Consider the following 23,171-nt stretch of genomic DNA (forward strand, 5'->3'; position numbering starts at 1 on the left):
AGCGAATCGTGGTTTCCCATAGGAATGCATTGAAATTCAATTAATGCGTTCCTATGGGCAAAAAAAAATTCAAAAAAATTTCAATGCATTCCTATGGGATTCGCTAGACGAATTTTTTGTTATAAGAAAAGACCCGTGGAACGAATTAAATTCGTCTAGCGAGGCACCACTGTATATCACACAATGTCTGAAATAAGGATGGAGCTATGTGGAGGCACTGGCTGGCTTCCCGTTTGTCCCACATTGTGGTTTTTGCATAGCACGCTCCACCCCCACCCCCAACACACACACCATGATTCACAATATATTGCCAGGTTAAAAATTATGAAACCGATATCATGATATGGACTTGAAACGAGTTTTGGAATATATATCGCCCAGCCCTAACACACATCATGATTCGCAATATATTGCCAGGTCAAAAACTATGAAACCGATATCACAATATGGACTTCAAACCGCTTGTGAACGTTACATTGCCCAGTCCTAAAAGACACCACAGTCTCCGCTATGCCTTATTGTCCAAAATGAAACACAGACCCCGGACAAGAGCCTGGATCTCTCAGGAATCTTGCACCGTTGTGGAGATTGGGGGTGACTTTGAAAGTGTCTAGAAGAGAGGTTCCCAGAATATGGGTCATTGTGGCCAAGCTATCTCCATTCTATTAAGGTCATAGCTAGTGACCTTTATCATCTAAAGCTGATAAAAGACACTTTGAGCCACAGAGATCATGTGAACTTCTAATGACAACATTGGGTCAATAAGCACCCTAAGATTGTGAACGTCATCCTTCAAGCAGTGCGACCCCATGTAGAACAGGGTGAACAACCTTCTCTCTATGCAGCAAGCGGAAAGCAGCCTTGTAAAAGCAAAGTGTTGAGAGTCAACTGTGTGACAGGATCTGCTTGGCTGACCAGAAGCTGAGCAGGGCAGGCTTAGAAATGGGGAGGAAGAAATCTCATAAAACAGAGGCTGCAGGCACTGCAAAACAAGGCCCCCGACAGCTGGAGTGGGAGCCTGGGAGTCCAGCAGGGAACAAGGAGAATGAAGAGAACAGACTGAGAAAGACAAACAGAAAGGAGGAAGGGGGAAATAAGGAGAGCTTTATCTGAGGGGGAAAGTGGGGGCAAAAGTAAGAATGTAGAAAGGGTCTAGGACTGTGAACCCCAGTGGTGAACCGAGAAAGGTGGCAGAAGGGTAGACGGGGAAACTACACTACAGAAACTGTATGAATAGGGGCAGGATCAGGTGATGACACAGGTACCCATGGGCTAAGGGATCCACCTAATGGTTTCTGAAGAGATCCCATGGGCCTTTGAGAATTCCTGGAACCAAAATGGGGACTAGAAAAATTCTCACACAAAGTATCAAAATTAATTATCTTTCCTCCAATCTTTTATCATTAAGCTTTCTGTACTAAACGACCATTCATGGAAAACCGAAAGCCATTTTGTCCTGAGAATTGGACCTAGTCAGCATATCTTCCTAATCCTCTTTGAGGACTGATTGCAACTCATGTTCTGATGAGTCTCAAAGTCTAGGGGACATTCTAGCTGTAAAAGCTGCTACCTTTAGTCCTAGAAGTTCTTACTCTGGTCCTTGTGCTATGTAGCTGTTCACATTGTATTTATGTAGACAGATGGCCTGGCTGACCTCATGTTTAAGAAGGTAGCAAGCTACTTTTTCATTTGACCTATGGACCTAGTTTACCTAGATGTTGAAAAAGTGGAGTTTAATCCTCCTCCACATCACAGAAAGGCGTCCTATCACATAGCTGTCATCCTGAGTGCATTCCCATCAGTTTAGCCTGCCATTTGCAAGGGCCAGCAGACTGCCTACACATCATTGTTATGAAAGGATACTTCAGGATTTTCAGCAGCATGGAAAAGCTGAAGAAGACAGGTGGGGTTTGTTATAGTACACAATTAGAGGTGAATTTTGAATATTCCATCCTCAGAACTCTGCCAAAGCCCAAAAGGACTGGAGTCTTCTTTTCTTTTCTTAAATCTTATCGTTAAGCTTTCTGTACTAAACGACCATTCATGGAAAACCGAAAGCCATTTTGTCCTGAGAATTGGACCTAGTCAGCATATCTTCCTAATCCTCTTTGAGGACTGATTGCAACTCATGTTCTGATCTCTAGTCTCAAAGTCTAGGGGACATTCTAGCTGTAAAAGCTGCTACCTTTAGTCCTAGAAGGACTTAATTCTTAATTCTCAAAGGCAGCTTGACAATACAAACATGGTGAAGACTCTTGATATAAATCCCATAAAGTGATTCACACCAATTCATAATCATGAATATAATAATAATAATCATCATCATCATCATCTTTTGGAAGTCATAATAAGCAACATCTGGTCTGGTGTTAGAGCATTATCCCTTCTCCAATCTTTGTAAGAAGGCTATTTTTACGAAGATATGTAACAGCTTTATTTTATACTGGCTTTTTTGGGGGGTGTTAAATAGATATTCAGTTAAAAACTATTATTACTATTACTATAATAACTATTATATAGTTATTCAGGAACTGTGGCGAGCAATACAGGTACATTCCTATACATTCAGAAGTAAACTCCATTGGGTTGCTCCCAACAAGTAAGTGGTTATAAGATTGCAGACTAAATTAATAAAAACACATTGCAATCCTAACCATGTCTATTCAGTAGGGAGTCATAGTGCATTCAGTCAGGTTTACTCTCAGGTAAGTGGGGTTACAATGGCAGCCCCACTTTCCTAACACCATTCCCATATAGATCCCCGTTAATGGCTGCAGAATTGAAGCCCAGATCCAGACTCCACCAAAGAGGGGCAAATACAGTTTCACTGATAATATAAATGCCTTTGGCACTTTCTTTTTCAGACTACAGAAAAGCAGCTCTTGACATGGCTCACAAGCCACAGCTGGGTGATCTAAGCATAATGCAAGTTTAATATGATCTAAAAACAAAAAGTCTCAAATTAGCAGAGTTCCCCACCCCCCTTTACTAATTACTAAAGGAAATAACAAAATATTATCTAAATAAGTAACTTACCTTTCACAGATGCTGAATAGGTGGAAATGATGCACGGGAAAAGCACAGTAAGAAGAATCATGCTTGTCCCGTCTAACAGCTGTAATACTGTGGAATATTTCAAGGCTATGGAGAAGTGAACTGCTCCGATTGGAGTGAAGCCTGAAAAGAGGGCTTCTGAATCTGTCACAATAATGTTTATCTAGATGTAGTAAGGGTCAGATTCCAAACTCCACACTTGGGTACTAAGTTCATTGAAGGCCTTTCCAGTTAATTATTAAGAACTGAGGTAACCGGTGGCATTCTGACGTTTTATTGTTCTCCTCAGGTGTGTGGGGTTTTTGATTTTTTGTTTTACTAAAATACATGCTGGCATGTAGCTCATATATGACTTAGTTCATCTCCCTGTAAATTTAGTAAATGCAAAGTCTGTAGGCTGCATGATAGGAAGGCAAGGATAGACAAGCACTTCTCTTTTTTTTTTAAGAATATTTTTATTAATTGTTTTATAACATAAAGAACACAAAATATCAAAAACACAAAAAATACATCAATACAAACAAAACAAAACAAAAACATATCATCTTCAATCCATTTTTTAAAATCATTGTCTTTTTGGCTTCCCCAATTCCCCACTAACTGATTTTCTTTTTAAACACATCTGTAGCAGTTTCTATTTCATCTTTTTTACTTTCATCATATACTCCCTTTAATTCTTCTTATACTCATCTTTCTACTAAATACCAATTTTTCCACATTTTAAATTCCTCTTTTCTCCCTATTGCCTTAACTTCTGTATTTCTCTAGATATTCAAACTTTCTAATTTCAGAAATAATTCCCTAAATATGTCTTAAATTTCCTCCAATCTTTTTCAACTCTATCACTTGTTTGATCTCGGAGTCTTCCTGTCAGTTCTGCCAATTCTATAAAGTCCAGCATTTTCATTTGCCATTCCTGTAAAGAAGGCAATTCCTCTTTTTTCCAATATTTTGCAATTAAAATCCTCGCAGCTGTGGTGGCATACATAAACAAATTAACATCGTTTTTGGGGATTTCATCCCCCACTATTCCAAGTAAAAAGGCCTCCGGTTTTTTCAAAAATGTATTTTTGTATATCTTTTTCATTTCATTATAGATCATTTCCCAGAAGCCTTTTACCTTAGGGCATGTCCACCACATATGATAAAATGAGCCAACATCCTCTTTATATTCCCAGCATTTGTTATCACTTTTGTGGTACATTGTCGCTAACTTGACCGGCGTCAAGTACCATCTGTACATCATTTTCATTAGATTCTCCTTCAACACAGTACATGCCGTAAACTTCATGCCCTTCTTCCACAATTTTTCCCAATCCGACATCATTACATTATGACCCAAATCCTTGGCCCAATCAATCATAACCGATTTTGTTTGCTCATCTTTCAAATGCCATTCTAACAATAAATTATACATTCTGGACAAGTTCTTGCTATCTGTCTCTATTAACTCTGTTTCTAATTTCGATTTTTCTGATTGGAATCCTATTTTTTTATCTATCTTAAATGCTTCATTTATCTGCACATACTGGAACCAGTCACTTAACCTATCCTTCAATTGTTCCAATGGCCTTAACTTAAATTGGTTTTCCACCTCCATCAAGATGTCTTTGTATTTTAGCCTATTCTCATCCATATTTGTCCTTTTAGGTTTCTTCGCCTCAAGCGGCGAAATCCACCTAGGAGTTTTCCTTTCCAACAAATCTTTGTATCTAATCCATACGTTGAACAATGATTTCCTAATTATATGGTTTTTGAAACCTTTATGTGACTTTACCTTATCATACCATAAATATGCATGCCACCCAAATGCATTATCATGACCTTCCAAATCTAGCACATCGTCATTGTCTAACAGAAACCATTCCTTCAGCCAGCAAAAAGCTGCAGCTTCAAAGTATATCTTTAAGTCTGGCAGTGAGAATCCTCCCCTTTCTTTTATCTCTGTCAAGAGTTTATATTTGATTCTGGGTTTCTTCCCCTGCCAGACAAATTTAGACAATGTCTTTTGCCACTCTTGAAAGCATTTCAACTTATCAACTATCGGAAGGGCCTGAAATAAAAACAACATTCTTGGCAATACATTCATTTTAACCGTTGCTATTCTGCCCATTAAGGACAGTTTCAACCTTGACCATATCTCCAAATCTCTTTTGATTTCATTCCATAACTTCTCATAATTATCCTTATAAAGATTCAGATTTTTTGCAGTCATATTTACTCCCAGGTATTTCACCTTTTTCACACATTTCAGTCCTGTGCAGTCCTCTACTCTTTGTCTCTCTTGCATCGTCAAATTCTTTTCTAATACTTTAGTTTTCCCTTTATTTAACTTAAAACCTGCCACTTTACCAAACTCTTGAATTATCTGCAATACTCTTACAGCACTGTGTTCAGGGTTCTGCAGAGTTAATACTAAATCATCTGCAAAGGCTTTTAGCTTGTATTGTTTTATGCCCACTGTGATTCCTTTCACGCCTTCATCACTCCTTATCATATTCAGTAAGACCTCCAAGACAGAAATAAATAGCAGGGGGGAAAGTGGGCACCCTTGTCTTGTTCCTTTCTCAATTCTTATCTCTTCTGAAACCACATTATTTACAATAATTTTCGCTCTTTGCTCAGAATAAATACCATTAATCCCATTAACAAAGTTTTGACCAACCTCCATTTTTGCAAAGTTTCGTTTCATAAAAGTCCAAGAAATGTTATCAAAAGCTTTTTCGGCATCCACGAAGATTAACATTGCTTTGGTGTTTATTTTCATTTCCAGTCTCTCCAAAATGTCTATTATATTTCTTATATTGTCCTTCATATGCCTCCCAGGCAGAAATCCTGCCTGGTCCTTATGTATCAAATCCTTCAACACCCTTTTCAGTCTCAATGCCAGAATGCTAGCATATATCTTATAGTCCACATTCAATAGTGAGATTGGTCTGTAATTCTTAACCTGAGTCCTATCCACATCTGGTTTTGGTATCAGAGAGATAAAAGCGTATTTCCAAGTCTCTGGTGCCTTGCCCCCCCCCTAAAATCTCATTTGCTACCTCCATTAATGGTTGTATCAACCAGTTTTTTAGTGTTTTATAGTACTTGGAGGTCAGTCCATCAGGTCCTGGGGCCTTATCATTTTTCAACTCTTGGATTGCTATTTCAACCTCTTGTCTTGTAATCAATTCATTCAGTAGGTTCTTTTGTTGAACTGGAACTTTCTGTAATCCATTTTCCTTTATAAATTTCTCTATACCGTCTATATCTTCTTTTTCCCTTTTATACAGCTGTTTATAATATTTTGTGAAGCATTTCCTTATCTCTGCAGGGTTCTCAATAGATTTTCCTTCATCCATAATCTTTATAATTGTATTCTCTTTTTGCCTTTTCTTCAATTGCCAGGCCAACAATTTCCCACATTTATTAGCCGATTCACATGATCTTTGCTTCATTCTTCTAATTTTCCATTCAATTTCTTCATTTATTATTTGGGAATACTGTACTTGCAAGGCTTTTATCTCTTTTTGAATTTCCTGACTTTTCAGATTGTCTCTCAACTTTTTTTCTTTTTCTTTCAACTTAGACAAGCACTTCTCTTGGGAAAAGTACTGACTTCTCTTTTGTCTAGGGTGGCCATTTACACTTTGCCAAAAAGAGAGGGGGAATTTACCATTAAAAAGGACCAAAGAAGGCAGAGATTTGCATGAAGTGCGTAGATGCCAATTCATACAGAAAGATGCAAATTTAGAAATAATGATTTCCATTTTAGGGTTGCCATATTTTGAAGAACAAAAAAGAGGACGCTATGACGACTCTCATTTTAAATACCCCTACTTTATGTAGGCTATAGAAGCTGTGATATATTGCTGAGGGGGGCAGGAGAAGAAAGTGGGAAAGCAAGTCTTCAACCACCAGTTATGTCTCATCCAGGAAGTATAGCCAGAGACATTTTGGCAAATTTAAAAAATCTACCCAGACAGTAATTTTACCCTCGAAAAAGAGGACACATGGCAACCCTCATAGAAATACAGTAGTATCTCAGGTTACAGATGCTTCAGGTTACAGACACTTCGGGTTACGACTCCACTAACCCAGAAATAGTACCTCGAGTTAAGAACTTTGCTTCAGGATGAGAACAGAAATCGGGCTGCGGCGGCAGTGGGAGGCCCCATTAGCTAAACTGGTACCTCAGGTTAAGAACAGTTTCAGGTTAAGAACAGACCTCCAGAATGAATTAAGTTCATAACTCGAGGTACCACTATAGAATACATCAGACCAGATTGTGACCAGCTGGCCTGTGTGCCTTGCTCAGTCTGCTGTCCAGGTGCTGACTATCAAAAGGCAACTTCAGGGCATCTGTTCTTCCTCTTAGGGTTCTTTGTAATGGACCAGACAGCCCTTCAAATACAGGACTGTCCTCTGCATTGCATGGCCTCATTTCCCAAATAACTTGAGCAATACAGAACAGCAGGGGGGCCTCCTGACAGCAGCATCACTGCTCCTTTCTGGGACAAACAGAGCAGTGGTGAGGTGGAGGCAGCTCAGGTGCATGAGTGGAAGGACCAGTTTGTCTCTGCCAGTGCACCTGTACTGCTCCAACTTCACCACAATGCCCTGGGAAGTGTAGTTGTAGTTTCTGGGTCACCTTCAAAGGTAGCCCCACGTAGAGTGCATTGCAGTAGTCCAAGCGGGAGATAACTAGAGCATGCACCACTCTGGCTAGACAGTCTGCAGGCAGGTGGTGTCTCAGCCTGCGTACCAGATGGAGCTGGTAGACAGCTGCCCTGGACACAGAATTGACCTGGGCCTTCATGGACAGCTGGGATTTAAGCTGGGATCCAAAGAGCTACTTCAAACATGCTAATGTGGGGATTTGCTTTTGTTGTTGAATGGAACACCTCCTCCATGCCCTCTTACCATCTGATGATAAGACACCCTACAGTCTCAAGAGCCCATTGGATTATTATTTCCGTTTTGACTGATTCGTTCATTTATGATGTGCAAGATTTATGGAGAAACCGCAGAACCAAAACACTCATGATCCTAACAGCTTGGTCACATGGGGGGAAATAAGGGAAACTCTTCCTCTGATAGGATGGCAGCTGTAGGGGGGAGGGTTAAGCCTCCTCTTCCAGCATGTTGCAGCCCCAATGCAAACTGGAGGAGGGGGGCACCTTTGTAATTAAACTGCCATTGTTCAAAAGTCACCAGGTTCCATAGCTGCTGCCTGAATGTGGCTTTGGAAACAAGACACAGACCAAAAGGCATCGTTTTCTTGAGAATATAATCTATATATCCTTGAGAGACCATCATTCTGAGAAGAAAAGTGGGTTGACTAGAAAGCTGATCTATAGGTGCTCAGAGACCTTGTAATATACAAGCCACCTTCCATTCACACCATGTGAATCATGGACACATCACTGGAATACAAGAACATAGTAAGAGCCCTGGTGGATCAGAATGGAGGCCTGTCAAGTCCAACTTCTGATCTGGCAAGCAGCTAACCAGATGCCTATGGAGAGCTCACAAGTAGAAGATGAGGACACCAGCCCTCTCCAACTGTTGTTTCCCTTTATTCCGAGGTATACTGCATCTGATCCTGAAAATAGTATGATTCAGGTAGGTAGCCGTGTTGGTCTGACGCAGTCAAAATAAATAAAAAAAGAAAATAGTTGTCCAGTAGCACCTTAGGTAAAGGGACCCCTGACCATTAGGTCCAGTCGTGACCAACTCTGGGGTTGTGGCGCTCATCTCGCATTATTGGCCGAGGGAGCCGGCGTACATGACAAAGCCAGCAGCATGACAAAGCCACGTCTGGCGAACCAGAGCAGCGCATGGAAACGCCATTTACCTTCCCGCTTGCAGCAGTACCTATTTATCTACTTGCACTTTGACGTGCTTTTGAACTGCTAGGTTGGCAGGAGCTGGGACCGAGCAACGGGAGCTCACCCCGTCACAGGGATTCAAACCACTGACCTTCTGATCAGCAAGCCCTAGGCTCTGTGGTTTAACCCACATTGCCACCTGCGTCTCTCAGTAGCACCTTAGAGACCAACTAAGTTTGTTCTGGGTATAAGCTTTTGCGTCATATCTGAAGAAGTGTGAATGCACATGAAAGCTTATACCCAGAACAAACTTAGTTGGTCTCTAAGGTGCTACTGGACAACTTTTTTATTTTTTGAAAATAATATGGTAAGTGAACCGTGGAGTTTGATCGTGAGGATAAGGCAGCTCCATAGAATTCTAATGAAATGAAAATCAGAAGTGACCACATTACTCTGTAGAAGAGCTTCCAGAGAACAACCGCATTCATAGTTTCAGGATGAACTTGCTATACAATCAAGTAATTGCAATTATTACCCTTCATTTGATCAAAGGCTGCATGATGGTCCCTTCCGGTACACTTCAGTTAAGTCGTGACTGCCAGTGCTCTAGGGTTAAAGTACTACCACTGTCATAAATTTCCAGAGTCCAAGCAATAAATGTACTACCATTATCACCTAATAAAACTAATTGTGCTTCCTTTGACCATGCTGACTTCAATAAAACATTCTTATTCTACTCCTCACAGAAGACAAAGTAAGTGGTTAGTGGGGCAAATGTCACTCGCATATTTGTCATCTCTATATTGTCATTCCAAATTGTTTTTCAGCCAAGCAGAAATTAAGGTTTGTATAGAATGGAAATTACCATACATTTATGTAACTTTTTGACTGCAGCAATAGGAATGTTCTCACTGTACTTTATGATTGGCAATTCTAATTCAAATAAATGACTCTGAGACACTAGTGCTTTATTCAAAATGTGAGGAAACAATAATTAAGTAAATGATACAAGATCAATCTCTTTACAAATTCCCAAAGACCATTATTAATGATGCAGTTCTATACTGATTTACCTGGAAGTTTATAGCTAATGGCCATCACAATATGCTTCTGAGTAGACATGTTTAGGATTTCACTTTAAAAAGCATAAAATGTGCACTAATTTATATTATGTTATTTTGAAAACATGCCTTGATCATTGAATGGTGATCTATTATTGAATGATGATCTACTCACACTAATAATTGTAAAAACTGAAGCTCAGAACAATTACTGTCCTAAATCTAAAACCATTCATATTCCAGGAATGAATGAGCATATCAAACTGAAACGAGATAAATGTTTATATGTTCATATTGATGAGAAATATATATTATGGCTACAATATATGAATACGGTTACTGGCTTCATATGCTTTATTTCAAGAGCTAGGTGAACATGCACTACACATAACATACAGCTTCATTTTATATTGCCTGCTTCTGCTGTGATACAGTATTCTTCCCAGAAAATATTTGATTGGGAAAGACAAGACTTGCATAACATACTATCTAATCAGACAATAAAGCTGCGGATTCACTGGCCAGTGTGGACTTTTGAAATCAAGCAGGCTACACATCAATCTGCTGTGCCACCACATAAATTTAAAGACACACACAATGATGCACAAGATCACATTTTTTACGATTCATAAAGCTGATATGAAATGACTGTTTAACTTCTTTCTCATGCTTACTTTCACCATGTAACACATAAAAATGGGTTGATGTTGGATGAGCTGTTACAAGGTGGTTTGCAGTGCTGGTTTAAATCTGGTTCTGTTCAGGTGTAGGGGGAAGTCAGGTTTGCAGCTTTAAGAAGTTTTGAGAGCCAGAAGTGTAACGGCTAAAGTGCTGAATTTAGTTCAGATATATAGGTACACAATCACCACTTAGACATGACAAGAAGCTCACTGGGTTACACTGGAGCAATCACCATCTCTCAGATAACTACTTCGCAGGATTGTTGAAAGGATAAAACGACGGTTGAGCTCCTTGGTGGAACAATGGGATAAAAATGGTAATAAAGGAAATCCACCGACCCATCTGCTACTCTCACAGCTATCTATCTTTACACAAGAGGAATGGCTCCCAATGTGTTTGTGCTTTTGGACTGACTTTACACAGTGGGCTGGTTTCTACACACACCTCCCATATAATAGAATCTTAAGAGTGGGAAGAGACCCAAGGGTCATCTAGTCCAACCCCCACCCCACCCAGTAATGCATCCTTCTTTCAGACAAGCAGGAGAGCTCCCCTTCACCATTATTTCCCAACGTTCACCCACATGTTCCCAATAAGTCCTCAAGCAAGATGTGGCGGCCTTTCCTCCACTATTTTCCACCCGCTACTCTCCCCCTCCCACCCCACCCCGCAGCAACTGCCCAGATAAACACTGCCTCTGAACATGGAGGTTCTCTTTCACGGTGTTTCTCAAACGTAGGTCCTCGGCTGTTGCTGGACTACAACTCCCATGATGCCTGACCGCTGGTCCTGCTAGCCAAGGATGATGGGAATTGTAGTCAAACAGCAGTTAGGGACCCAAGTTGGAGAAACACCGACTCTCTCTTTTCCGAGAGAGAGAAAGCGTGTTCCCAGCACTGCCGTGTTAACTTTCGTATAGCTTGGTAAAGCCAGGCACACGCAGGCAGCTACGAGGTCAGCTAAACTACAAGCCGCAACACGTCGGCGCGTAAACCTAGGACCCCAAAACATTGCTCTAGTCGCCCGCCAGGGGCGGAGCTTCCGTCCCTGAGCCCCGCCCGTGGTCGCGAGGGGATTTGCGTCACTGCCGCGCGCCGGAATCTCCCGCTTCACCTGCTCAGCCCGAGTAGCTAGTGAGGAAACGGCTGGCGGTCTGTTGGTGGCGGTTGCTGCGGGTTGGCGCGCCGGGAGCGGCAAGTGCTTTCCTTTCCTTTCCTTTCCTGTTTCTTAAGCGCGGGAAGCCGCGTTTCTTCGTATCCCTCCCCGCTTCGGCATTCGGCCGGGCGCTCCTCCCTCCGTCCCCACCCGCCTCAGGGCGGCGATTGGTAGCGAAGGGAAAGCTGTTGATAATGGACACCCCCCCTTTTTTTTAAACGCTTAGGCTTCTCTCTCTCTCTTTTTAAACAGTAGTACAGTAATAATAATAAGTGAATCCGGAGACGGCTTAGCCGCGTTTAGTCTCCCGCAGCTCCAAGTGTCTTAAGAGGCTACAAATGGGTTGAAGCTCTCTTAAAAATAAAAAGGCCAGAGGATGCAGCTTCAGAGTACAAGAGGAAGCGGACTCGGCTGAAGGGAAGCTTCTTCCGCAGCGAATTATGTCCGCCTTCAGTAAGCCTCCTCAAGGCTCTTAATTTCACAAACTGAACACACTTCCTTAAGCTTCTTGCCAATTTAGGACATCTGCCCATCGTATGGCTTATTTGAGGCAGGGTGGATTTGATTTAAATCACGATTTAAATCACTAGTCAGTAAGGCTTGATTTAAATCATAGTTTTCTACATAAAGACTAATTCTTGCTGGTATGACTTTAATATGCAAGTAGATGAAGATTTTTAGAATAACAACTTTTCATATTAGTTTTTTATCCCCAATTTAATAGGTTAATCATTCATATTTGGACAACTTTCCTGTTGTACTTAGGAAGGAGAAAAATAATCATTACCTTAATAATAACAATTTAAATAGATTTATTCAACTGAAACAATAACATTACAGCATATGTTATTTGCTTAAACAAACATCCATGTTTGTTAACTAATTTGGCTAAACAAAAACAATATAGATAGATAGATAGATAGATAGATAGATAGATAGATAGATAGATAGAAACTTAGACTGTCAGCCCAGCCTACACATGAAAAACTTAAATACTGTCCACTCCAAACAATCAGAAAAATATTGTTTCTATTCTATTCACTGAACTTCTTGAAACTTAGCACTGAAGGGGTTGTTTCTGTATTCATAGGTTTGTAGAACAATAGGATTAAGGTCTTTTTCTCAACTCTGTTCATGTTATAACATTTTTGCTGTGAAGAAGAGGCATGTGATCTCTGCTGAGTCAAATTCAGTTTTGAGAACTGCAAAAGTAAACCAAGCATCTGTGATAATATCTTGTAGGCAGAGAAACTGCCCAATAATCTTACAAAAACCTCTGGAAGAGCATGACATTGTGAATGGATTAATGGAATTTATTTACCCCAAAAATTAAACATATACAACCTTATTCTACATAATTAAAAAACTAATCTTTATTTCATGATGGAATAACCTTTGGGTGGTAATATATTTTCCTCAAAAAGCATTTTATTTAAAAAAAAATCCAATTTAAATCAAAAAAATCCGATTTTTTTGATTTTTTTTTTAAAAATCATTGATTTTTATCCACCCTGATTTGAGGTCATAAATAGTTCGTTTCGTGCCTTAAACGTGTGCTATCCTTTGTTCATAACCACCAATTTGACATTAAAGCATATTGGTTTTAGAAATATACTGGTGCTTTTTTTGTTTTCTTGTTATCCTACATGTTAGTTCATTTACAACATAATAGGAAAATAGGCTGGAAACAATATGTTACATTCCTAGTCTTGTAAGTTTCTTTGAGATTAATTGCCTGGGGGGTTATAGTTCTAACAAACAAAGGTTTGTATGCATACTTTTAAAATAATATTTAAATCTTCTATTTTATCCACAGTATTGGAGGCAGAAGTTGTGCAATATATTAATCCCAACATTTGTAGCATCTTAAGGGGGGAAAAGAACAGTAAGATAATTAGAAAGCTCATGTCATCAGGAATGCTACCAGAAAACCTTGTGGCAACCAAGGTTACTGATGTAAAAGGAGATGGGAAGTGCCACCTTGATCAGATGGGAAATGAATTACTGGAAAAGATGGAGAATATTGAAGCTATGTCAAAGAGGCAAAGAAAGAAGCTAATGAAGCAGAAACAGTGGGAAGAACAAAGAAACTTGCGCAAGTATGGGTTACCGGTACTTCTTGCTACAAGCATAGGTGAATAACGGCAGGTTCAGGCTATATTCTCTCTATGCCCAATTTATATCAAAGAAGAGATCAGAAGTGGACTTCTTTCTCTCATGCCCTTTTATTCCCATTACTATGGGGAGAAGTGAAAAAATGCATTAGGGAAAACCAACATTTATTTAAATCCAGGATTGCACAGAACTTGCATGATAAAAACCTGCTTAGAAACTACTGCAAAATCTATGAGTATATTTGTTTGACTTTACACTAGGCATTTGATGTAATCACCTGATTAGAATAAATTAGACACAAGAATCTAATACATTTCACATATGATTTAATATGTGTATCATGTTTTAGTTTTTCATGCCTTCCCTCATTCAGATATGGAAGAAGGAAATTGTGCATTCTTCTTGACCTTGGCATTTCCATCCCACATCATGGCTAACAGTTGCAATGGAGTTCTTGAGCTTTAACCAACATTCTCTTCAAATCCCTCTTTCATTTTTTCTGTGCTGCAGTTTGTGTGAAGCTTTTGTTTTGTCCCAGTCAAGACACTGGAAGGAATAATAGGTTCAGTTGTACTTTTGCTTTGATAACTGTTTCTCTTTGAGCAGTTTCTTTCTCTGAAAATCATTTTTTATAGACAGTTGCTTATGAAAGACTAATAGTAAAGCCATTATTTGTCTTGCAAAAGGATAACAGCAAATCTTTCCCCTGGGATGAAGGTGATGAAATTTATGAGCATTTAAAGAAAGGGTGTGTATGTACCCTGTTTCTCATATTTTAAGACATACCCATAAAATAAGCCATAGCAGGATTTTTAAGCATTCAAGGAATATAAGCCATACCCCGAAAATAAGACATAGTGATAGGCGCAGCAGCAATGCTGGCCGCGGCAGGAGGAGGAGGAAAAAAATAAGACATCCCTTGAAAATAAGCCATAGTGTGTTTTTTTGAGGAAAAAATAAATATAAGACGTGTCTTATAATATGAGAAACACAGTAGAAGTAGGCATTGTGAGTGCAGGGGCACAAGACAGCAAGTCTGGGAGGCCAGAGCACTGCAGGTCAAAACACAAAACACCTGAAGAGAAAGACTGTATAAAACTGTTTGTACCTTAGTGCTAAAAGCCTCTTGAGACAAGATGGGTGAGCTACTACCATCTCTTTATGTTGCATATGTGTGCAGAATCATTGTATAATACCATGGCACTTGGGTGTTTACAAATTGCAATCTTTCAGACAGAAACGTAAAGAAAAACGCCTGAAGAGAAAACAAGAGCGCCAGTCTCAGTTGGAATCTAGCAACGACGGAAGTTTCAGGAAACGTTTGCATAGGGATGTTGTTCCTAGTACCCTTCGCCTTATTATAGATTGCAGTTTTGACAATTTAATGGAGCTAAAGGTAAATGAAAGTTATACTTTTCAGAAACAAGTTATTTAGGGTGCTTTTATTTGTTTATTAGGTTATGCCTATAATCGTGTAAGCCAGAGCTTTCCAAACTGTGTGTTGCCACGTTAGTGTGTTGGCTGTATTGTGTAGGTGTGTCACGTGAACACTCTCTGCACTCCTCCCAGGGCTGGAAAGGGGTTAGTTTAATTTCTGGTTTCCTAGCAAAACTGAATTACTGTGTCACAAAATGATGCATATCTAAAAGGTGTGTCACCAACATAAGTTTGGAAAGCTCTGGTGTAGGGCTGTAGGCACATACAGATATGTTAGTAAAATAATGCTATTGAGATTAAAACTGCTGTATAATGTTTCTGTTTTACAACAGTGGGTGGTATGTAACACTGGTATTTAGTGAGCACCACCGATGTCCAATGGGCTTGGAGACATTTGCATCACACTTTCCTAAATACTATTTTAGATGACTAATTCTAAGAATAACAATGTTTGTTCTACTGTACCGGTACTTAATGAATGGCAGTTGAAAGCACATGGTGAAGAAATTCCTTCTAATTCTAGAAGGAATTGTGCATCACTATTAATTTTTACAGTTGTTAGACTAGGCTTACTGTCCTGTACATATTTAATCATAAGAAAGTTCCACTGATTTCAGAGGGGCTTGTTCTCAAATAAGCACCCATAGAATTGCAACTTAGATATTTCCTGTTTAGTTTTAACTTGTTTGTAAATTAGTAATTTTCAACATGATGAACTTTAAGTAAAGTACAATAGTGAATATGTGAGATCTTTGAAAAATTATTTAATTGCAGTGTTATTTTTTATAGTCACTTAATATTCCCCCACCCCAAAAAATAATGTTCTATTCAGAAATAACTTTTTGTCAGTTAAAAGTTTACTTTCTCTCTCTTTAGCGTCTCTGAATCTCTTGGTTAAAGCATGTTGTGGTGCTTTCTCTGAAGGACAATATAAAAACAAATTGTGTTGTATACAGGATGTCAAGAAACTTCACAAGCAAATTCAGAGATGTTATGCAGAAAATCGCAAAGCACTCCATCCTGTACAGGTATGTTGTTGTAAACTATTTTCTGATTTTTGTGTTCAGACCAGTTAGTGATATACATGAAATGTGAAAGGCCACTCCTTACCAAAAATGAAAATATTTTATTTAATAGCAAACATAGACTTAATTTGACAGTATTTTTGTCAGACTTGCATTTCAATATATTATTAAGATGACAGTGCAAATATCTCTGTATGCCTAAAAACATGTATCATTTTGTCATGCAGTTAATATTTTAGAGTACTTGTGTGTTTGTTTTGCTGTGGAACATTTTGGGCAAAATATATCAAACTTGTTAAATCCTGTTTTGAGTTTTATTCAAACTAATAAAGCTAAAATGATCAAAATCCATTTGAACACCTTCAAAAGTAATACAGTGGTACCTCGGTTTGCAACTGCAATAGAGCGCTTCTGCGCGTGCTGCGCAGATCGCATCTGCGCATCCGACTCGGCGGAACCCGGATGTAAACACTTCCGGGTCCACGGCGGTCGCTCGCCGAAGCAGTCGCAAACAGAGGTAGGTGTAAACCGAGGTTTGACTGTATATGATTGTATTGTTAGGAGGAGTACCTAATTAGAGGTTGGATATTAGCAGTCAACATTATACACTTCTTTTGCCTTTTTGTCTTCCAAAGTTTTACTTGACTAGCCATGGAGGCCAGCTAAAGGACAACATGAATGAAACTGACAAAGGATGGGTAAACTGGAAGGTACTAGCAATTTCAGATTTGCTTAACTTTTGTTGTGAACACTTTTTCGTCTTATTTGTGTGTTTAAATGAATGCCCCAACCACTCTGGGAGGCTTCCAACAGAATATAAAAAACACAAAGGGCAATTTCCCCCCATTTTCTTAATTTGGGGTCCCCAAAAATAGAGGGCATCCAATACACGGAAAATTACAGTAGATTGTGTCAGTGAATTATTTTAATTCCTCCTTTCTTGTCTGATGATTTTCTGTTCAGTCAGTTATGATCTGGTAGTTTTGAGTGAGAAGGCTGCTTTGTTTATGTCTGGGTTTCTGAATTATAAGTGAAGATTGATATATTTGAAGAAGAGAACAGTATTGTAATTCTGAAGTGAATGAGCATATGTACAGAAGGACCTTGTTGCAGCTTTTTAAATTGCAGTTTTAAAAAATTCTGCTGTTTTGGAGGCCAGTCATGAATCAAGTTTTTCTGCTCTGTATCCAGGCTGATTGGGACATGTTTCTTGACAAGAAAGTAGTTTGATTCAGAGGATCTGCCCAAGATGTAGTGTTGGGCAGGTTCTCTTGAGACAGACTGACTTCCTTCTGCCTTGGAGGTGGAAGTAAAGATCTCATCTAATCCTCTAAGTACCGGTAGAGCAGTGACATTGTTAAAATCACACCCACCACATTATAGCACATGTAGAAGATACAGTCTCGAATGTAGCTGCTTTTTGTAACTGTGTCTACCACTTTGACTGGTTCTCTAAGAAAATCCTTGAACAATTAGACAATTAATACATTTGTGTGTATTTGTATCTTGAAGGATATCCACATTAAATCAGAACATTATAGTGAACTGATGAAGAAAGAAGACCTTGTGTACCTTACATCGGATTCTCCTGAAGTCCTAAATGAACTAGATGAGTCCAAAGCCTATGTCATTGGAGGCCTTGTGGATCACAATCATCACAAGGTAGATTACTAATGTGTGGAATCCTGTGTATGTTTACTTGGAAAGAAGTCCTATTGAACTCAGTTAATGTGCATAGAATGCTATGGAACATGATTATTTTAAGCTGCTGCTTTGTGTTATAATGTGAAAGGCAGGTTGCTACCTTTCTGGGCATCTGGCAATATCTACTAAAATAGTGGATTTTTCATTCACTCATTGAATGCTTTGAAACTGAGCAGCAAACATTCTGTTAAATGCCCCCTTTTGGCTTTGCTCTTTTAGAATTAGTGGTTGCTTCTGCACATTTTTGCCTCCTTCTGTAGCCAGTCATATCAGACTGAGTATTTAGAATGCAAATTCTTTGTGTCAGCAATTTATATTTGAAAAGACAGAGAGGTCAAACTAAAGGCAAATAATAGTTATAGATATAGTTTATAGTTTATATTTATTTATAGTCTATATATATTTGGGGTCCCCAAAAATAGAGGGCGTCCAATACACGGAAAAATACAGTAGATTGTGTCTGTGAATTCTTTTAATTCCTCCTTTCTTGTCTGATGATTTTCTGTTCAGTCAGTTATGATCTGGTAGTTTTGAGTGAGAAGGCTGCTTTGTTTATGTCTGGGTTTCTGAATTATAAGTTAAGATTGATAAATTTGAAGAATTATATATTTATATATTTATTACTATATTTATAAATATAGACTATAAATAGATATAGTTGCAAAAGCCACTGGTTTACTGGTTAAAAAGCCACACTGTGGTGAAATATGGTGTGAGGTGCTTACAGTGCATTTAATCACCCTGCACCAGGACTCATGAAACAAATTTGAAGGAATACAGAGTTTTCAGGTTGGCTTCTGTCCCTTCCCGTCCCCCGTCATCATTCTGTACGATAAATTTACAATTTGGTATTTGCGGCCCATGCTGCAGTATGATCCCTAAAACAGCTACAGCAAATTCCCACATTAGCAGTATTGCTGTGGTTGCTGCTGATATTAACATATTATTCTCTGTGATTGTTATTTTTAATCATATTTAATGTAGTAATGGTAGTAACTAAGAATAGACTCCCAAGTAGCATATCCAAGTGTTTGTAATAGCGATGCTGAACATAAGCTTAAGTGAAAATATTTAGAATATACAAATAGAGCAAGCAGTTGGGTGATAATAGTAAACATACCAACCACTTAATCATCTTGTTCTTCCTTTAGAAATCCGAGTGGTACATAGTGGGTCTTCTCATCAATAAGAAGGTGGCATGCAACTAAAGCACTCAGAATATTTTCAGGGAAATACTTGCTTAAGAGTGAATTTTCCAGTATTTTTGTGCAGCCTCTGACCTGCAGGTGTCTTGAAAAGTTCAGCTTGTAAATGAGCTGTATTTGCCTGCTTGAGTATGAATTGCAACAAGTTATTTGTTTGAACACACATGAGGCACAAACAGTAAAGCCTCATAGGATATAGTTGCAAAACATTTTACTAATTTGAAACAAACTATATAAAAGCAGTATGGAACTTTTTTAGTTGTGCCATATGACTTCTATGTACCCACAGATATATATATATATATATATATATATATATATATATATATATATATATATATATATACTCTTAACGTTCTGTGAAACTCTCAGAATGTACAGATCTGATAATCGGAAATAATAACTTTTTCTTCTGTGTCTTACTACAGGGCATTACATACAAAAGAGCACAAGAAGAAGGCATAAGTCATGCACAACTTCCACTAGGGATCTTTGTGAAAATGAACAGTCGGAAAGTTCTGGCAGTCAATCATGGTAAGGATGAAAGTAAACAAAAAATGAAACATTGAAAAATAAGCACGTGTGTGTATCAGATGTTATCATGCATGACACTTTGCTTTTGTTCTCCTACTTCTTGTAAAAGCTGATGGTTTAAATATGGACCTTGCTGATTTTTGCCTATACTTTGTGGCATTCATCTGAGATCATTGTCATCTGTTATTTTATTATGTCAGATGTCTTTTTTACTTAACACCCACATGTTGTGATTCAGTAGATAATAGTAGTGATAGTAGTAGTAATAATAATACTATTTCGATAGCAGTGAGTGAGAGAAAACACAGCAGTTTAGTTTACTGCCGCTGCCACAGGTAACACAGTAATTCACCTGTGTGTGATGGCTTTGTAGTACTCTGTAGACCTCTTGAAGGATTCTGGAACTGCATATAGTAAACGTGGCAGCAAGCAATGGAGATGAGCACACTAGCTTTTACGGTACTCTTTGTTGTCATCACCCTTCACATGTGGAGAGGGCAGTGGGGAGCCTTCAGTAATTGTGGAGGCTCCCCACGTTTTAAGGCTCTGATTTTTCAGAGTTCTAAAACTGTTTTGCGCTGCCCCACTCATGTTTATTACAGACAGTTTGAAAATACATGAAGTGAGCTATATGCTTCTTTTTCTTTTTAATTTCCACTAATTCTTAGATGTTTCCAAATTTACCAGTAGGCATGTTTTTCATAAATGTCAGAGACCAGTACCATTACTTGCCACATATGCTGACTATTTGATAGCAAGCCAGCTTTTCAGAACAAGAAGCTAGCTTTTATTTTTCAATTTCACATCCACTGGATTTCAGCAGTACAGTCATACCTCTGGTTACGTTCGCTGCGGGTTGCGTACATCTCGGGATACGAACGCGCCGAACCCGGAAGTACCAGAACAGGTTGCTTCCGGGTTCGGCGATATGCGCAAAAGCGCTGAATGACATTGTGTGCAGAAGCGCCGAATCGCACAGCGAGCATGCACAGATTCGGCGCTTCAGGTTGCACACTGCTCAGGTTGCGAACGGGGCTCTGGAATGAATCCCGTTTGCATCCAGAGGTACCACTGTAATGATAACACTTGAAAGCCTAAGAAACTAAGCATACAATGCACACCACTTCCCCCCTCCCCCAGTTATTATGTCTCAACTGATGGGTGTTAATTGCCACTCCCATAAATAGACCATTAGACAATTAATCAAGAAGTACTAGGGAAAACTTGGTAATTGCTTCCAACACAGCAAACACATGCTGACTACTTGTATGACTGAAAATGCCATATAATAGTGGCAGGTGCGAAAGCTTTGCTTGTTGAATCTTCCTGTGTATGGTTAACTACCTTTACTGTTGCTGCAGAGGTTATAATTAAATTTAGTTTCATAACTTCAATAAATTTCTGATTCTGTCAGACACTTCCGTTATTTTTAAAGGACATGTGATCTTTTTGCTGCAGTGTTTGAAATCATCCTTGCTTTCTTGGAAAAGAGAGACTGGGAGGAAGCATTTTTCACCGTTTTGCCACAACGGAAAGGAGCTATACCACTAAATGAGACAACCGAAGCCTCTATGAGCAAGTCAGAAATGGTACAAGGTGAAATCTCAGATAGCGAATAAGCATCTGGATGTTAATTTAATAAGAATATTTAATACCCAAAGATGGCAATGGATGGAAGGTGAACGAATACACAGGAATGGTTTGCTGTCCTTGCGGTGTGCAGTTGTTTATGCAGTGCTGCATAGCTTATCAAGCACTAATTTTATTTGCCATATCTGGACTTGTACTACTTCGATTTTTGGTAGCTTTTTAGCCTGCTAAAGGGCGTTTAAAGAAAACTTTGTTTCCCAAGGAAGCTGATATATATTTTTCTTTTTACTATTTTTATTTAATATCTGCCAGAAGGGGAGTATTTTAAGTTTGAGTAGCACCTCTGCTTTTTCTTGACAATTCCAAGATTGTTTTCACAAGCACTACTGCCAAATCACTTGTTCCGCATTAATATCTATGTTTCTGATTTCCCCATCCTTGAATACAGAGTTTTGTATTAAATACATAACTTTGCTAGTTTCAACCCAGTTTTCCATTCAAATTTAATTCCTGTTTTCTGAAGCATTCATTTAGCAATCACTCTTCATTTTCTATTATGATATTTAGGCTATAAGGCTTTCATTAATGCATTTTATGTTACTAATTTTGTCCCATTTAAAAAAAAGCAGATCATGATTTGTACAATCCTGTTTGTGTCTGTAGTCTTCATGTTATAAATAGCATATGCACATATGCACTGAAATACTTTTCCTCTTTGTATTTCTGTAACAGAGCTGCTAAGGGTGAACTTCCAGGGCCAGCTGAATCATTTCAGTTATCTAGCTACACATTTTAAGAATAAAGTGGCAGGTTAAATTGGGCTTAGAGTAAATGAGTGGCTTCCAGTAGCCTTCCCCAACATGGTACCCTCCAGAGGATTGAATACAACTCCCATCAGCCCCAGCCAGCATGGCCAATTCCCCTTTCAAGCTTCATGACTAAGTAGGGATTTGATCCCAAATCTAACACTGTTTTCAATACCACACTTGTTCTTCTCATAAGAAGCATTGCACTAAATGTTTGTGGGGGTGTTACTATGTGCTGCACACCTCATGTAATTTGCATATCTTTTCAGTAAGAGGATACCACCAGCAACCCACATAACTTTTCCTGCCTTGCTAATGGCATCTGCATCATGTTCACAACAAACTGCTCTGGTTGTTTGGCACTGGTAACCACTAAATCTTGGTCTGATCTGTTTTAAAAACTAATATTAAAGTTCCCATGGAAGTCTATTTTATTTGCTGTCTCTAATGCATTAACTAACTTTTAAGAAAATAGTTGACTATGTGCAGTTCCCGTAACATACTGAATGTTTATTGTACGTTGTACAGGTTTTTCATTTTAATGACTTGGAACAAAATCTCCAATGGCATGTTTAATAACTCCCTACAGCAAGTTATATAAATATGTGCCCAGGAATATTAGGTTGCAGTCTGCACACTTTTATGAAGTGTTAGACATGGATGTATGGCTATTTAAATTATTATGACTTTAGATTTGTATATCTGAGTCTTTTCCATAGCCCCAGACAGACAGGATCCTGAAGACTGCAGACTCAGCTGTTAGTGTCTGGGGGAAAGAGTTTGAAGATGGACTGTATCACTATTATAGTACAATGAAATGTGACCACCTCACCAGAATAGTCTTGGCTATCATTTCTGTGCTCTGACTTGTTTTGGTTCTTCTTTTGGTGGGAAACTCAAGTCAGCAAAAGAGCAGGTGCACATGGGTATTGGGTGAAAGGGGATTTGGAGGGCATAGGCATTATTTTTCCTCCTGCAACTTTATGCT

At 38.9% G+C, this 23,171-nt stretch overlaps 2 protein-coding genes across 2 annotated transcripts in view; one reads left to right on the top strand and one right to left on the bottom strand.

The window, feature by feature from the left end:
• Positions 1 to 3,195, bottom strand: part of MTTP (microsomal triglyceride transfer protein) — a 37,423-nt gene extending 34,228 nt beyond the window's left edge. The window contains exon 1 of the mRNA XM_035112457.3: positions 3,037 to 3,195. Coding sequence (XP_034968348.1) covers positions 3,037 to 3,097 — 61 coding nt within the window. The 5' untranslated portion in view covers positions 3,098 to 3,195. The remainder of the gene's footprint in view (positions 1 to 3,036) is intronic.
• Positions 3,196 to 11,744: 8,549 nt separating this feature from the next.
• Positions 11,745 to 22,085, top strand: TRMT10A (tRNA methyltransferase 10A). The gene is made up of 8 exons (XM_060278473.2): positions 11,745 to 11,805; positions 13,584 to 13,866; positions 15,116 to 15,278; positions 16,276 to 16,347; positions 16,980 to 17,054; positions 17,857 to 18,006; positions 19,682 to 19,787; positions 21,246 to 22,085. The coding sequence occupies exons 2-8, from the start codon at positions 13,673 to 13,675 to the stop codon at positions 21,404 to 21,406; spliced, it is 921 nt and encodes a 306-aa protein (XP_060134456.2). The 5' UTR covers positions 11,745 to 11,805; positions 13,584 to 13,672; the 3' UTR covers positions 21,407 to 22,085.
• Positions 22,086 to 23,171: the final 1,086 nt, after the last annotated feature.

The sequence above is a fragment of the Zootoca vivipara genome, chromosome Z1 (genome assembly GCF_965207765.1).
Source record: "Zootoca vivipara chromosome Z1, rZooViv2.hap1.1, whole genome shotgun sequence".
NCBI classification, from domain to species: Eukaryota; Metazoa; Chordata; class Lepidosauria; order Squamata; family Lacertidae; genus Zootoca; species Zootoca vivipara.

What these genes read in the sequence shown, in the direction of transcription:
- TRMT10A (XM_060278473.2), top strand. Translation starts at nt 13,673, where the DNA reads ATGTCATCAGGAATGCTACCAGAAAACCTTGTGGCAACCAAGGTTACT. An exon ending in ACAATTTAATGGAGCTAAAG is followed by an intron (nt 15,279 to 16,275) that starts GTAAATGAAAGT and finishes TGTTGTATACAG; the next exon opens with GATGTCAAGAAACTTCACAA. An exon ending in AAGCACTCCATCCTGTACAG is followed by an intron (nt 16,348 to 16,979) that starts GTATGTTGTTGT and finishes TGTCTTCCAAAG; the next exon opens with TTTTACTTGACTAGCCATGG.